Below are 17,168 nucleotides of genomic sequence, written 5' to 3'. Positions count from 1 at the left end.
GTCATCACCCAATCTTCTTTAGGATTAGGCTTAGAGGATACGTGTGTCCGAAATCGGCTCATTGAGTTGGCACTACATCGTAAGATTTCGACAAAGGTTGGACTTTAACCCTTTCCTTCCGCACTACGTGAAAACACATAGGAAAATGGGGCGCGCTCACAGGCAAACTACGAAAAAAGCTGTAGTTGAACTTTAAACCCTATTTGAATAAAGAATTCTTCCTATAGGGGTACCAGGGCTCCCCCTAAGTCACCAAAATGATTAGCCAACTGATTAGCTAAATCAAAAATCTTGTAGCCACTTTGAGCAACTTTTAGCCAGTTTATGATCTCAATTAAGCGTGGCAATTACAGCTTTCTCCGCATTCAGGAGTTCCTAATTTTACAAATCGAGATGTTTTGTATTATGTTCCTGATAGTTTTTACATTAAAGAAACATTTGTTCAATTTGTATTGAATAATCTGTGTTTTTATGACATTTCCAGGATAGAAATACTTTTTCATTTCAGATGGTAAACTTTTACCACCAGAAATAAAATAAGGTATCAATTGAATTCTAAAATCTGGTAGCAAAGTGAAGTGTATATTACAACAGGTACAGAACATTTCTATGGCATTCATTTAGTGTTCACAGTATGATAGCTTGTCATAAGCTACAAGCCTCTCATGCGGCAAATTTATGCAGTCTTCCATAACCAAAATGTTTTATCCACAGGAATAAAAAAATGATGGCAGAAGAAAGCATTTAGTAGCACACTGGCAGTGTAGATACAATTGGCCCCGGTGTTACTTGTATGTCACAGTTGTGATCAAGCAGGCTGAATAGCATTTTAAGTATGAGTATTTTTCTTGAGACCAAAGGTTTTGGCCAAACACAACTCTTGTAAAATAAGACACAATGATATATGTTCATTTAAATTACTCACTGTTTGAGAGAATACATTGTTTTAACGATTGTGATAACATTTTAACACAGATATATTTTCACTTGATATTTTGATATCATAAAGAAATGTCTGGTAATGTATACTTCTACATCATTAAACTGGTCGAATCTGCAAAAATATTGAAATAATTCAGAATCACATAATTTCTTGTATAAGTTATAGCAGTTTGAAATAGACTGAATTAACAATTTTAATGAATTGTTGTTTTAATGTTTACATGCAAAATTGCAATTCACAAATGTGATGATTTGACAATGGATATGCTTACTGCAATTACTGTTGACAATATCCCTTTGCAATGACTCTTAAAGGCCAGGGACTTGATACCCGGGATCAAGTTAATGCCGTTCACCTTTGACATTCACGGGCGGGATCGAATGTTTATGTCTTTGCAAATTACGGTCACGATTAGTGTGCACAGGAGGTTGTAAACAGGCCAATGTGTTGACATGCAAACAACAGATTATACGTAACTGAATATAACGGCGAGACCAGTACACTGAGAAGCAACGTTTCGTGAAGCCGCGGTGCTTGTAGCAATAACAGGTGTACTTCAACGACTTCAACTGTAATGACAAAGGTACAACACCACGCCGCCGCTGCAACTAACGACGTTATTACTAGGGCTTGACAATTTTTTTCCACTTCACTCGTCCGTCGGACAAGTGGATTTTCAATTTCACTTGTCCTCACAAAAATTTACTTGTCCTCCATTTGTAATAATCAGGACCAAAATACTTGCAGCCAATTCCGTAGCCGCTTTCAGGGCTTTCTTATTTTAGTAATTTTCGCCGATGTTGACGCGGATTTTTCTCAAAAGTTCACATTGAAGTAGCCCTGCGTACGGTCTGTGTGCCCCCCCCCCCATCACAAGAGGCTGTATAACGCCGGGAACACACAGACCTGTAGGCTGTACGCAGGTCAAACATCAATGAAGGTACATACATCCGGGCATATCATACATCGGCTTCCCGTGTTTGGCAAGCATAAATGCCGTCGTAAAAGGATTGGTCAGTTTCTGTCGCTGGTCGTCGTCATTCGGTTCACGCATTGCGAGTGCATGCGATCAGGGTGTTGGCAAGTGAAACAGTATCGGGCTCAGCGGGACCCACAAAATTTCCACAATCATTGTCCCCGTCACGATCTCATCTGTGATGCACCAAACAGTCCAAATGCGGTTGACTATTACGCGTGAGACCTTATCGATTCAACGCGAAACATGCCGCATCCGTCAAGAAAAGCATTTCGCTTTCCCAGTGGTTTGGCAATGATGGGGTATTTGAGACACGATGAACAAAAATTTTGGAACCGTCATATTTCAAGGCCACATATGAAGGCCACTGTGCTTTCCACTTCGGGAGATAACATCTACGGCGTTTTTCCTCATCATAACGCTTATGTTTAGATCTTGTGTCAAAAAACATCGTTCTAATCATCACATCGAGTCGTCGATTCTCTGTTCTCAGACGATCCCACTCACGCTGGCCCTCGTGGCGCCGTCGTAAATCATCACAACGTCGTTTCTCAGAGTTACACAATGCCAATCGTCGTAAACAACGCACCTCTTTACCGCAACAGCTTTGCTTGACTTGTGCGTAGGTCTACGGAGCGGAAATAACGCTCTGGCTCGCGAAAATGCACAATGCCTTGTTTGCGCTAGTGCAAATATTACCGTAAAATACTCATATTTACAGCGATCACTCCACAAACTATCTGCCAAAAAAGTTTGTCTACCTCGCGAGGCCGCATAAGTGATTTGAAGTACTGCACGGTCGGCAAGTGAATCTTAGAAGAACGTCACAAATGTATCTGAAAAAGTCAGTGATTGACATTTAGTTTGTGTGAATTACGACAACGCAGATTGGGCGACACGTGCACAAACCGCAACTTAGGTTCGCGTTGATTGCGCCAGAAGTTGTGTCCATGGCAATGGAACAACACACAATGTCGTTTAGGTCATCAAAAATGTTTTAAAACGGCAAGACGATAATAGGCCTAATAATACTTTTCACGACAGAAAAATCTAAAAGAACTTGAATCTGAACTTTAAATGACTAGTTCTGTGGAAGAAACGATCGGAAATAGCGGCGTGTACGACGTCTACGCGAGAACGCGCTATGGCTTGGGTGGCATACTTGCAGTCACAGGGGCTCTAGCTGGGTAGTCTGCTCGCTTTTCGGCTCGATCTATCGATCCCGTAGTCGACATGCCGGCACTGCAATCTAAATGGGTGTTTTAATAGGTGGGCATATCGACTACGGGATCGATAGATCGAGCTGAAAATCGATCTATTTAGCAGACTACCCAGCTAAAGAGTGCCTGTGCATGCGGCTCTGCACTGCGGTCGCCCCATCTAATTACATGGCTGTGCGTACCTAACATGTTGACATCGCAAACGTTTACCGATTCACACCTGTATCGCGTCCTTTTTTGATTGACAGCTTGCAGACCTTTGTTGTGGCCGCTTGCCACGCAAGTTGAAGACAAAGAGAAATACATTCATCGACCAAAATCAGCTTTATTTATGCTCAAATCAAAAAAAAAATATCTATATATTCAATCACTAGACATTCATAGTTAGGTACATGTGCATGGACGCCTAAGTTTCTTCGCCTGTGACCATTTTGGCATGGTTTTTACGGAGCGATCGAGCGTGACGCCACCCAAGCCACGCTTTGCATAAACTAACTCCAACAGGGGGAGGTTGCTATTTATACCCAGCCCTGGCCTTTAATAAATTTAATTTAAAACTGACAGTCAAGCTGAATGCCATTTAAATTGGAAGACACCAAAAATACGTTTTACCTATTGACCCACCCTAGGTGGCTCTTTTGAACCATAATTGTACACTTAAGGGGTTTTCATGCATGACATCACATGATGAGATGACCTAGACTTGACCTTTCAGAAAACCTCAGTTTTTCTCCTCTTCCTTTGTATTATTGCTCCGTTTGTGAAATTTCCCTTTTAAATTATGGTTTTTACTATCAAGCTGAGTAGTTGCAGGCCAAATTTTGATTCTAGCAAAGTAGGTAAAACTTCTAGATAGACTGAAGGACGAGCAGGACTCAAGGAGGCAAAACAAAGCCTCTATGTACCACAGACGGAACAGCAACAATGTCTGCTCCACGTACCAGGGAATTTGTAACTTTGTAGAAAGGAGAGTAAACTGTTTTAATACGGTACATTGCAACTTTGTAGGAAGGAGAGTAAACTGTTTCAACATCTTACAACTTTTTTATTGTTAGCTGTAGTTTTTTGTTGAGGTGGCACCAGGGCAGTAAAAATTCATTAGCAACTATGTTCGCCAAACTGGAATTTTTAAGCCATTTTTAACTTTCTTTCGCATTTGGCTAATTGGCGATCGGGTAGCGGGAGCCCTGGGGTACACCCTATTAATCATTGTTTAGGGGATTTCCCGGGCTTTCTAATGATATATGATAAGCCAGCTGTTGAATATTTATGTGACCTCTGCGCTTGTTTTTCTTCCGTTTTGTTCCGAGTTTTCGTTCCTAAACTTTAAAAATGGCCGATCTGAGCGATATTATGGAGGTTGGACACCGTATCGCTGCATATTTTGTGACAGTAGCAGTGACTCTTTCTATGGTCTCACAGCGTCTTTTATCGAGGATGATATACCTCTTACTCGTTTACGTAATCGACATGAATCGTCTGATGATGAAGTTGGGTCCGACTATGAAATTTCTGACATCGACAGCACTGATCAACCCGGAAGTAACGTTGATTCTTATTCAAGACCGACATCACGCAACAACTTCGAGTAATGGTGATTCTGATGACGGTTCGGGTGAGTGGAGTCGTGAGTTTGAATGGAGAGATGATATAGATTTTTGATGATGAGAACATTGGTGTTGCGCAGGAAGTTGACAACCGGAGTGTGCTGGAACTTTTCCAACTGTTTTTTACAGGAGTTGTTATGAACTACATCGTTACCGAAACCAACCGATATACGCGAACCAGCAGCATGCAGGCGAAGCTAACGGCCAAAAATCAGACTAGCCTGAGAATGGTATAAATATTGAACATCTTGAAGTTTTTCTTGGACTAACCATCACAATGGGTCTGGTTGATAGAAAGGGATCTTTCAAAGATTATTGGTTGAATTTCTGGCTTACATGATTACCTGCCTTCAGTACTACAATGACAAAAGATATGTACTGTCAAATATTACGCTATCTCCACTTTGTTGATAATGACGGTGCTATACATGATAGAGCTGATCCGGCATTTGACAAACTTTGGATGATACGTCAATTGTGGAACATAATCACAGGTAACTTTAGAAAATACGTAAATCCTGCGCGGTGTTTGTCTGTTGAAGAGACCATGATAAAGTTCAAGGGACGTATATCATTCTGCCAGTATATAAAGAACAAGCCGACTAAATGGGGATAAAAGTCTTCACTTTAGCAGAGGCAAAATCAGGATATGTTCTCAATGCAAAGGTGTACACAGGGAAGGAAACTTTGCAACTCAGTGATTCACCAACAAATGAAGTTGTTCTTCAACTGTGCCAGCCATACTTCAACAAAGGACATTATCTGTTTGGTGACAATTACTACACAAGTCCAACTTCATACACTGAATTGGAAGAGCGAAAGATCTTGGCCTGTGGCACAGTGAGAATGAACAGAAAAAGGCTGCCAGATGACATGAAGAAATCCACTCCGATTGTGAAAGGTCTGAGAGGTGGAGAGTCTGTTTATTGGCGAAAAAATGGTATGACTGCTATTAATAACAATAGATCCTGGTTTAACTGTTTAAGTGCAATAATTAAAGACAATGGAATGGACTTTCTCCTTGATAAAGCTCCATCACTTAAACACCACAAAGTTATAACTGGTTTAATGAAAACAAATTTAACAAACAATTATGAAGTCTTTTGGAAAAATTTGATCACTGATGAAAATAGTAAACTAAGAATGTATGCCAAAATAAAACGTAATTTTAGATTAGAACCCTACTTAACACAGTTACAAGGTGAGAAAAGAAAATTGCTCACCAAACTTCGCATTAGCAATCATGATCTAGCAATTGAAAAAGGGAGACACACTATTCCAAAAACCCCAATTACTGAAAGATACTGCAATCAGTGTAACACCAACAGTATTGAAGATGAAACACACTTTTTATTAGTCTGTCAGAAACACAAAGTCCAAAGAAAGTACTTTTTCAGTAAAATCAATTTCCCAAACGACGATACTGAAAATCAGCTTATTTCTCTACTAACAAAACAAGAGTTATCTTTTAATGAACAACTTGCAGATTATATTTTTACTTTATATAAACAAAGAAATACCTAGTTATATTTATTATTAGCTACTATTATTATACTGTAATACTTTATCTTTATTGAAGAAAATTTTAACTTATTTTTGTATCACACTTGTATTGCCACAAATGTGATGTAAATCCTATATTTACAAGCAAGCAATAAAAATATTATTATTATTATTATTATTATTACGTCGAAAGATTCAGCCCATGTATCTTTATTGGCAACAATGCCAGTCAACAACAACTCACACACAGTGCTGAGATCTGTGACACAGGGTGGCAGATGGACTCGCCAGGAAGTTGACAGAGCAGAAGCAATTGCCCAGTATAACAATCTGACATCACTACGCGATGCGATAGGCTGTTGAAATCGAGTAAAAATTGTACCTCGCGCGAGCCGTTTTAGGCCCGTTGCGACGCTGAGTGTGGCCATTTGAATTTCCTCCGTTTTCAAAGTCATTCTATTGTAATTTTTTTGGTGAAAAGGTAATATATTTCTGTTTAAACACTAAAGAAAGTGCTCATGTTTCACTTTTTTCAATTTTTATTTATTTATTTTACATGCGAGTACATTTTTTAATGTGTCAAAAATGCATGGTTCAGCAGGTGCTCCCTGTTTCGTAATGTTGCTGAGTGAGTGTTGGAAAACCTAGTAATTGCATATGTTATGAACTTTCGTAATTAGAGTGATATATCCACAAATACTGCGTTAAATTTGATGAAACTTGGTACAGATTTTGATCTAATAGTGTTGTAAATACAATTCAATAACACTTAGTGGTATCATTTAAATTAATTGCTAGTTTGCATTTACATAATGGATTTTTGTTTTTAGGGTGAATGTCCAGAAGCACTGCATCAAACTTTACGAAACAAGTCATTGACAATGACACAGTCAGTGTCCGTGGGGACTAAGGACTCTTTCCTCTCAGAGGACTTGTAATTAAAGTACCCATTAACAAGTGGGGACTGTGTCATCAACGATGACTTGTTTATAATAATGCTGGTAACCTCTTATTGAAGTACGAAAAACATAGTCTAGTGTGAGCTCCATGTTGATATCTAACAGAATCAACAACTTTGACGCCTTTTGAAGAAGAAAAATTTATGGTTTAAATGGAAGACTTCTGTACAATGTGTGTACTATGACTCAGTATATTTAAACTTTGAAATGATAAAGTTATAGATAAGTTTCTTTTTGTATATTTAATCACACTGTATAATTTTCACAGATTATTTGTGACTGTTATGGACGAGAAGTCCAAAATAAAGTATAATTATCATAAAAACAATAATTACCTACATGATTGCTTTGCATTTCTTTTAGGAAAATATTGTTAGTGTGTCCAATGAAGCAGGCACCAGTCGTAATGGAACAGAATGGAAGCTACAATGTGTTACCACTAGATGATGATGTAAGTAGATGCAGTCATTCTGTGAATAGGCCACTGTACTATCCAGCATACAGATATCATGGCAGGGCAGCCATTTTGTCTATTGACTCACACTTCTTCATAAGCTGTCCTTCAAATTTGAATCCTTCTCCCTGCCAAAACTGCCAATTTAACCTGACCAGGTTTATCATGCTATGTCATTCACATAGCAGTATATCAGGGTCGACTAGGCTGGTATTCATATGTTAAAAGGATATACCGGTAACTTAGTACCGTATTCTTTCAATCCTGAGATCCTGCCCTTTTACCAAAGAGAACTTATAAGTTGGCAGTGTCTGTATGTATGTGTGCCAAGGGATGGGGAGGAAAACTCTGTAACCATATGTCAGATTAGGTTGAAACTTGGTATGCAGGTCCCTTGAGAAGTCTTTCATTAGATTCATTCAAATTGTGGTGAAATTTTTAGCTCGCATTAGGTATATGTATATATACCAAAGAGAGGTTATCGTGTAGGGTGAATCAGTTCATTTGCATACCATTTGCATGTCTGTATGTATGTATGTACCGGTATGTATGTATGTATGTATGTATGTATGTCCATCCACATCAAAAACTCCTTAACCGCAGCACCTAGTATTTGGTATATTGGTGCACCTACGGACGGAGATGTGAATTTGTTCAAATGAACTTGTCAGTGTCCAAAATATGCAAAAGAGAGGGAAAAAAGGAAAAACCCTGAAGATTGCTAAAACTCTGTAACCGTTGTTCAGATTGGGTTGAAACTTGGCATGCAGGTTTCTTTAGGTATGCTAAAATAGGTGTGTGCAAATTGGGATGAAATTTGCATGTTTCTATTTGGGGGTAATGTTTTCAGTTTTTAGTCAAAAAATCTTTTTCTCTGAAACCGCTTGTCTGATTGCTTTGAAAGTTGATATACATGTTACTGAGGATGACCTAAGTCAAGTTTATACAAATTGTACGGAAATTTTCATATTTGTAATTTTAGGGCAATTTTTCAAATCTTTGGTCAAAAAGTTTTTTATCCAAAAACTAGTCATCTGATAGCTTTGATATTTGGTATAAAGGTTCCTAAGGTTGATCAAAATTGTATGTATTACCGTACTTGTCTGAGTATAAGCCCCCAGTTCGGCAACACTAAATGGCGGTAAAACTGGGGGAGGGGCTTATACTCGAGCAACCCCATGTTATCTGCCATGGACGCTTAATTTATGCTAATTTTATGCACAATTTCTATCACTTTCAAAGTCAACTTACAAATCCGAAGAGATTGATTATACAATCTCTGAATACAGATGTGACATTTTGGTGAAATTTCAGCATCGAAAAAAAATCCAAACTTGAAACAAAGATGTCACGCGTGCTGCTGATCAACAGTAATGTGAACTGGCACACATTGCCTACACGGAAAGGTAACTCAGTATTCCAGTATCAATTGTAATAGTCACCAGGAAAAAGTCTACACAAATGGAAGGATAATTGCTTTAAACAAAAGAAACTGCATGTTTAGAGGATGAAAACTTCGTGGTTGTAAATGAAAATAAACAATGGCGGATGTGAGTGAGACTATTCCATTTAGGCGACGGGGGTGAGTAGGGTCAAAGAGTCAAGAATGTACTTGAAAAACGTGTCATTTTCCTTACGATGCTGTCAAGGGAACTCCAATTTCCGGTTGTTTTAACATCTTAATAGTTTCTTTATCATCTAAAAGTAATTTTACCAAGTTTAAAGTGGCACTCCCATTTGGTAACATTTTTAAAGCACATTTTTTTAATGCCAACGGTCGATATTTGACGTGGCGACTGCGCTGATTGCGAGATATTGATAAAAACATGTCTTCAAAAAAGTAAAAGTTTGAATTCCGGTGGCCCACCTAAATTCAGCTTCCGAACGTCAAATGTTCGGCACTGGGGCCATTGTCAACTAAGCTATGGAGTACAAGTCTACTCTTACGCTGTTGTATGCCACAGTACCACTCGCGTTGGTGATTGGTCATGCCCCGTGGGAGAAAGCTGAGTCTTAATGGATTGGCGGTAAAACGAAAAACAATTTTTGCTAAATTCCACCAGAATTCGCTTAGGTGACTAGCACAGTTACGTTCGGTTGATACATAGCGGCCGCCACGTGGTATGCATAGACGCATACCACGCGTGCGGCGTACTGTGTGGCAGACGACAAAATGTAGTCATCGGAGGCGGCTAATATTTGACACGTAAAAACTGATGTTTATGTGGTATTGGTTAAAAATATAATACAACTGATTGATAATAATGAAAACGACAAAAACTGAGGAGAAGTTTTAAAAAACTTGTCTGAGGTAAAAGCATAATGCTGTAGGCCTATATAAAGTCTTTGCAGGGGGAAGTAAATTAACACATAGGCGACGTTTTCCCACAAGGCCGATCTCACTTTTCCATGTTTGTCGGTCGGCAGCTGTCAGTTTGAGCAGTTATGGTCTGAACTACCCAGAGCTGACATGTGATCTTTACTGTGTTGATGTATTCGAGGTTCGTACAGCCTAGGGAGCCGTATGTAAATGTTGAATACTATTTGCATAATAAAAAATATTTCTATTACGCATTTTAGAGATTACAGACCGGGGAAATCGACTATTAGCTACTCAGATGCATTTTTCATCGCACACCAACTCGCTCTCTGCCAAAACAGGAACTGCTCTGGCTGAGACCTTGTCTAGGGATCGTCCGATGCAATCATCGTTGTAACTCGATCTTTACCCCAAACGCAAGCGTGTTAGACTCAATCATTCACTTCACACAACCATGCACAAAAGTGCATCGTACTCACCGATAGTTTGCGAGTGAATGTTTTTTTATTTCCATGTCAACTGTGTAATAAAGGGTTGTAATACCGACAAATGTTCAGTCCGTGCATAGTCAAGTTCTACGGTCCTCTGCAAATGGCATTCACACATTGTGCTCTCGCCAGCATGCTTGTCAGTACCGTGGGTGACACAGTGGTAACTGGCAAGTGAGGCAACAGTTGATTGTCTCATGAACAGGATTGGGACGAGTTCCATGACCTGCTATCCGTCCTGCACGTCGACACATCATGCAACTACGTCTTCCGTCCGGATTGCGACCCATTCGATGACCAACTCTTTCCACATTGGTAGGAATGAGACGTGGTGCCGTCAGACTAGTTTATCTTGGGGGACGTTGCCGAGATGAGAAATTACTGATCAGCTGTTTTGCTACTTGGGCGCGAAACATGAGCTGACGTCTGTATCTCGATCCACTTTGACCGTATCCATGAATTGATGCCATGTTGTGGAAAGCGTTCATGCTTGCCTTGTTCAGCTCATGGTAAAACACAGCTCTGTGCCACTGTGGCGATGATCGACCTGGCATGTACTAAGCCAGCTGTTGATCGGTCAAGTCAACACCTCTGAAGTACTGATTGTACATTATGGCAACGTTCGGGCATATAACTTCATTTCGTTAAAAAGCACTGGTTCTTTTGTTCTTTACATCGATGCCTAGTTTGCTGTCTATTCGGTCTTCGTGCCGCACTCATAAATTTCACCATTTTTGTGTCTTTCTAGGCACATACTGTCATTGCGCCGTCTTGAAATACCGAGAAACTACCACGTGGCCATCGCTCTTCGTCGTCAGCATCAGGCGGTACGACTTGTGGATCATAGTTTGCGGCATTCTTTATTGCATCGGGTAAACCCAAGGTGTACATTCTGCAGGTTCCCGTGGCAGCAATATTATGCACGTAGAGATGGTCAAACAACGGGGCAGAAGTGTAATATGAGTCCATAATGACATGATGTCCTAACTCATAGTAAGGTTGAATCAGCCAGGAAACAACTTGCCCAGGTCTGTTTCCCCTGAAATCTCAGGGGTCGTATGCAGCATCGGGATCAAGCGGGTGATGACACTTATCAGTGACAGGTTGATGGACTTCATCGTTGAAAACGTAACCCGTGGCGGACTCACTAAGAGTGTAAACTCTTATTCCATATTTGTAAGGTTTTGCTGGATTGTAGAGAACATTCTTTGTGCGGCCCCGGTAGGGGATGACTCCTTCGTCGATCGCCAGTTCGCACATCGGGCTCCGGTGCATTCGGCTGTTTGCATTCACTCGATCAATGACATTTCGTACTTTCAACATTCTATCCCGTTTCTCACTTATTTTTTGGGCTGTATACATGGCTGTGTTACGAGCACAGTACGGCTGTGTGCTGTAGTATAAATATCGCATCAGTAGCTTGAAGCGATCACGGGAAAAAAGTTCTCTTGACGAAATTATGACCGAAGCAAACATGGTCCGACCAATACAGCTGGATTTCAGGCTGCCAGCAAATTCCGAATAGCACCATCACTCCAATGAATGCTTTCATTTCGACAACTGTCGTCGGTGTCCAGGCCGACTTTTGACGCTCCCTCGCATTTGCCCTTCTCTGTCTAGCGTAACGATTAGTGCATCGGGTAATGAATCTTATCAGATCCTCGTCGAATATTTGCAAAAACCATTCGACTTCTGAAGCATCGTCTTGCAGCGGGTTGATAAGCCCCGGCTCTGGACCAATGAACTCTGGTAAAAGATCTAAATTACCAGTTCGTAGGTCTATGTATGGTCTGTTCACGGTACCACCGGCAATACCTGTTTCGTAGTATTCCTGTCTACGCTCTATTTCTTGTTGCATCGTGGTTTCTCACTGCCTGTAATATACAAGCGAGAGAAAGAGATGAGCTTTACGAACCGATGTTTGACGTCAGCGGCAACAGATGTGCCGTCTAAAATTTCTAATGTTTGCGTACAGTGTAAACACTCTGAGGTCACACGAACGGATGCACGTTTCCCAGGCAGAGAAACAGTAAACACCGCCGATGACAAATAACATTCACTGCATGGCGGTGATTTTGTTACAATTTTCTAATGTACAGAGCCACAACTCTGACATATTTCCACCAATATCATTCAAAGTTGGTACAAGGACATTGACCAATTTCATACATATGGTCGTCAATTTGTTTCACGTCATGTAGCAGTAACATGTCCATTATTGAAGTTTCGTAAGTAGGCTGATATGTCAAGAAATATGTACTGCATCAAATTCATGAAACTTTGTACAGATGTTCAGTGTTCTGCCGAGGCGGCGGCCTTGCGCCATTGCCGCAAAAATAAAATTGAAGACCCCCAAAAATCAATCATCGGGTCTGCAAGGCGCAGCGCGCCATCAGTCCCACTAAACTTTCGGTAAAAATATTTACTTATTTACGTGCTATACGCGAAAGGCCAAACGCGGAAGTAGACATTCCACGCTGCTCATACATGCATGCTACTCGAGAGCTCGTGAGAACATGAGACGTGTTGCTTCCATAGCAACCTTCAGTGATTTTTTATTTGCATAATCGTGAACTAGGTTTTCATTGGCTAGATTCCAGTCAGCCAGTCAGCGTCTCTGTTAAATTCAATGCCTCACACTGCTCTCTGGAAAGGAAAATGGCTTCCATGAATAAATCAAAACGCCAAGGCAGAACAATTCTTAGTTTCTTTGGACCAATTCCGCCCCTAAAAAGGCAAATCCAACAACCGTACGAGTGAAGACAATATGATCGAACATGACATTGTGTCTCAGCTGTTTACATCATCCGAAACTGAAAAACAATGCACGACGCTGCCATCCGCATTGGAAACGCATCAGTCAGAAACAGAGCAGTCTCAAAACATTGAGCAGCAATGCATCAATAACTCAGCCTTCACTGAGGCATGTTCGACGTCTTCATGGAAAATGGTTACGTGATTTAAGCTGGCTCCACCACGATGCCGAAAACAACCAAATGACTTGCAAAGTATGCATAAAGTATAATAATAAACGAAATTCGATGACCTGAGACAACATGAATTTCCGAACGAGTACACTTATTCGCCATGTAGACTGTAGGTAGGACCATAAAACCGCAGCACTCATGGAATCTGCGAGTTCGAACTTCGAAACAACAACACGGGTATGGCTAGTAATAAAGTGTATAATTGTCTTGTGAATGACCCCCCTTTCTTCAACAGCGACCCACTTTTTGAGCTTCCTTGGGCCCTCAGACCCCACTGATGCAAAAGCTTGGCAGAACACTGGATGTTAAAATCACATTGCTTTAACATTGAAAAATACATTAATCAGTGTCATTTTAATTAATTTGTAATTGCATATGTAATGAACTTTTGTAATTAAAGTGATATAGCCACAAATTAATACAACGTCAAATTTGATGAAACTTGATACAAATGTTGATCTCATAGTGTTGTAAATACTGCATCAAAGTTTATGAAATATGGTACCGGTGATAATCTGTTAAGTGTTAGGATTGTATGCAAAAATGTTTTGCAAGATCCTGTTGATTAATTCCTAGTTGACTCATTTTATGAACTTTAGGATGGTGGCGTACATTGGTTTTATGTTTTCATCACCATGGAACTCATTCTTGGCCATTGACTCGAGCGCCATCTGTATCAAAGTATTTTTATCACAGACCTAATTAATGAAGAGGACTCTATCCTCTCTGAGGACTTGTAATCAAAGTACCCATTAACAAGTGGGGACTGTGTCATCAACGATGGCTTGTTTTTTGGATATTGTTTTACAAAAATTGTAAATTTCTAAAAAGAATTTTTTTCCAAATGAGAAAAGCTGTGCTAATTTTTTTTTCTAAGTAAATTTTCAGATTTATAATTAGTCCCCACGGACACCGTCCGGGGGGACTTATAGGTTTGGTCATGTCCGTGCGTCCGTCTGTGCGTCCGTGTGTCCGTGTGTGCGTGCGTGCGTCCGTCCGTTCACCCAGATATCTCGGAGACGCCTGGAGCGATTTCGTTCAAACTTGGTACAAGGATAGTAACCTACCTCATACAGATGCACGTCGATTTGTTTCACAATGCGATCAAATTTGGCCGTGTTAGAGAACTTTTTAGTTTTCACCTCCATAGACCCCCATGTATAAGGCAGTCCATAGACTCCCATGTATAAGCACAGGCAACCCATAAAGTATTACTGAGATTTTCACACTGGCACAGGCAACCCATAAAGTATTACTGAGATTTTCACACTGTTTTCTCTATCATTTTTAGTCCCCACGGACACCGTCCGGGGGGACTTATAGGTTTGGTCATGTCCGTGCGTCCGTGCGTGCGTCCGTGCATGCGTCCGTGCGTCCGTGCGTCCGTTCACGCAGATATCTCAGAGACGCCTGGAGCGATTTCGTTCAAACTTGGTACAAGGATAGTACCATACCTCATACAGATGCACGTCGATTTGTTTCACAATGCGATCAAATTTGGCCGTGGTAGAGGACTTTTTAGTTTTCACCTCCATAGACTCCCATGTATAAGGCAGACCGTAGACTCCCATGTATAAGGCAGACCATAGACTCCCATGTATAAGGCAGACCATAGACTCCCATGTATAAGGCAGACCATAGACTCCCATGTATAAGGAAGTCCATAGACTCCCATGTATAAGGCAGACCATAGACACCCATGTATAAGGCAGTCCATAGACTCCCATGTATAAGGCAGTCCATAGACTCCCATGTATAAGGAAGTCCATAGACTCCCATGTATAAGGCAGTCCATAGACTCCCATGTATAAGGCAGTACATAGGCTCCCAAGATAAATAAAAATTTAGTTTCTCATCGTATTCATATTGCAAAAAGGATGCAGTGACACAGTTTTTAGTCCCCACAGATAAAGTCCAGGGGGCTCATAGATTGGGTCATGTCAGTCCGTGAGTCCATCCGTTCACGCAGATATCTCAGACACTTTGACAAAATGTCATGTGACCTTGGTGACCTTTGACCTCGAATATACATATTTGTCCATAACTCAGTAACCACAAGTGGTAAACCTTTCATATATGGTATGATGGGACACCCTATGACGCCACATATTGTACCTCATTAATTATGTGCATATCTAATTTTGAGCGAGCCAATAGAGCTAGAGGTCAGATTTTTGGTATATATGGATAACTTAGCAATACAATTTTTTTGACAAAATGTCACGTGACCTTGGTGACCTTTAACCTCAAATATACATATTTGTCCATAACTCAGTAATCACTAATGCTACACCCTTCATATTTGGTATGATGGGACACCTTATGACGCCACATATTGTACCTCATTAATTATGTGCATATCTAATTTTGAGCGAGCCAATAGAGCTAGAGGTCTGATTTTTGGTATATAGGGATAACTTAGGAATACAATTTTTTTGACAAAATGTCAAGTGATGTCAATGACCTTTGACCTCAAATATACATATTTGTGCATAACTCAGGAACCACAAGTGCTGCACCCTTCATATTTGGTATGATGGGACACCTTATGACGCCACATATTGTACCTCATTAATTATGCACATATCTAATTTTGAGTGAGCGAATAGAGCTAGAGGTCTGATTTTTGGTATATAGGGATACCTTAGCAATACAATTTTTTTGACAAAATGTCACGTGACCTTGGCTCGTTAATTATGCCCATATATAATTGTGGGCAAGCCAATAGAGCTAAAGGTCTGAATTTTGGCATATATGGATTAATTCGCAATACAATGTTTTTTTTCAAAATGTCACGTGACCTTGATGACCTTTGACCTTGAATATGCATATATATGCATAACTCAGTAATCACAAATTCTTTACGCTTCAATTTTGATAGGATAATAGACCTTAAGATGTCACATCTTGTACCTCATTTATTATGCACATATGTATTTCTTGGCTGGCCAATACAGCTAGAGGTTTGATCTTTTTTCCCGATTTAGAACCATAACTTAGACATGCCTCTTGTTTCAAATTGGGAACAATGACATAGACCTATGTGTCCATAGATCTGAACATATACACTTTAGTGATACTTCTTAATGACCTCATTTCCCTGCCCCCTCAAGACTAATACTCCTATTACAAGTGGGGACTATGTCATTGTCAATGACTTGTTTTTTTTTAGTTCAATGCTGTCTGAGGATACAATGTACATCCATATCACTAGTGCAAATAAGATTGCATTCTGTAACTACAACATACATATGGCATAATGATTTATATTGCTGATAGATTTGGCGTCATGTTGCAGATCATCTTTTGACAAGCTGAGAAGCTGTTTGCAAAAACTGTGGTGAAATTTCAATATTTGTGTTTTTAGGACAATTTTAGCCCTTTTTTGATCAAAACATCTATTTCTCTGTAGCAGCATGTCCAACTTTTGTCATTCTTGTTTTTCTGGTTATTTATTACCCCTATTTCCTGGGTAGCTTTCGCCTTTGGGAAAGATTTATATATGAAGTGCTCTAGTGGGTTCAGATTGAAACGTGTATCATGGGTAATTATTCATAGACCATGGGGTTTTAGGCGTGATTTAAATATCTTATTTGTGGTTAGGGAGCAGTCAGGGAAGAAGTCCTATAAGCATTGTTCCTGCTAAGGCTTATTTTGCGCGCTGGATGCACAGTGTCTCCAACTGCTCTCGCAGTGAAATTCCATGTTTTG

The 17,168-nt window shown here is 40.1% G+C and overlaps 1 protein-coding gene across 2 annotated transcripts in view; it reads left to right on the top strand.

The window, feature by feature from the left end:
• Window positions 1-17,168, top strand: part of LOC139126525 (retinoblastoma-binding protein 5-like) — a 299,327-nt gene that overhangs the window by 44,431 nt on the left and 237,728 nt on the right. For both annotated transcript variants that reach the window (XM_070692577.1, XM_070692578.1), the window contains one exon: window positions 7,572-7,659. In XM_070692577.1, coding sequence (XP_070548678.1) covers window positions 7,572-7,659 — 88 coding nt within the window. The remainder of the gene's footprint in view (window positions 1-7,571; window positions 7,660-17,168) is intronic.

Source organism: Ptychodera flava (genome assembly GCF_041260155.1).
Source record: "Ptychodera flava strain L36383 chromosome 3 unlocalized genomic scaffold, AS_Pfla_20210202 Scaffold_27__1_contigs__length_13241970_pilon, whole genome shotgun sequence".
Taxonomy (NCBI): Eukaryota; Metazoa; Hemichordata; class Enteropneusta; family Ptychoderidae; genus Ptychodera; species Ptychodera flava.
Note: the sequence above shows the minus strand (reverse complement) of the source record. Positions and strands in the feature narration are given on the sequence as shown.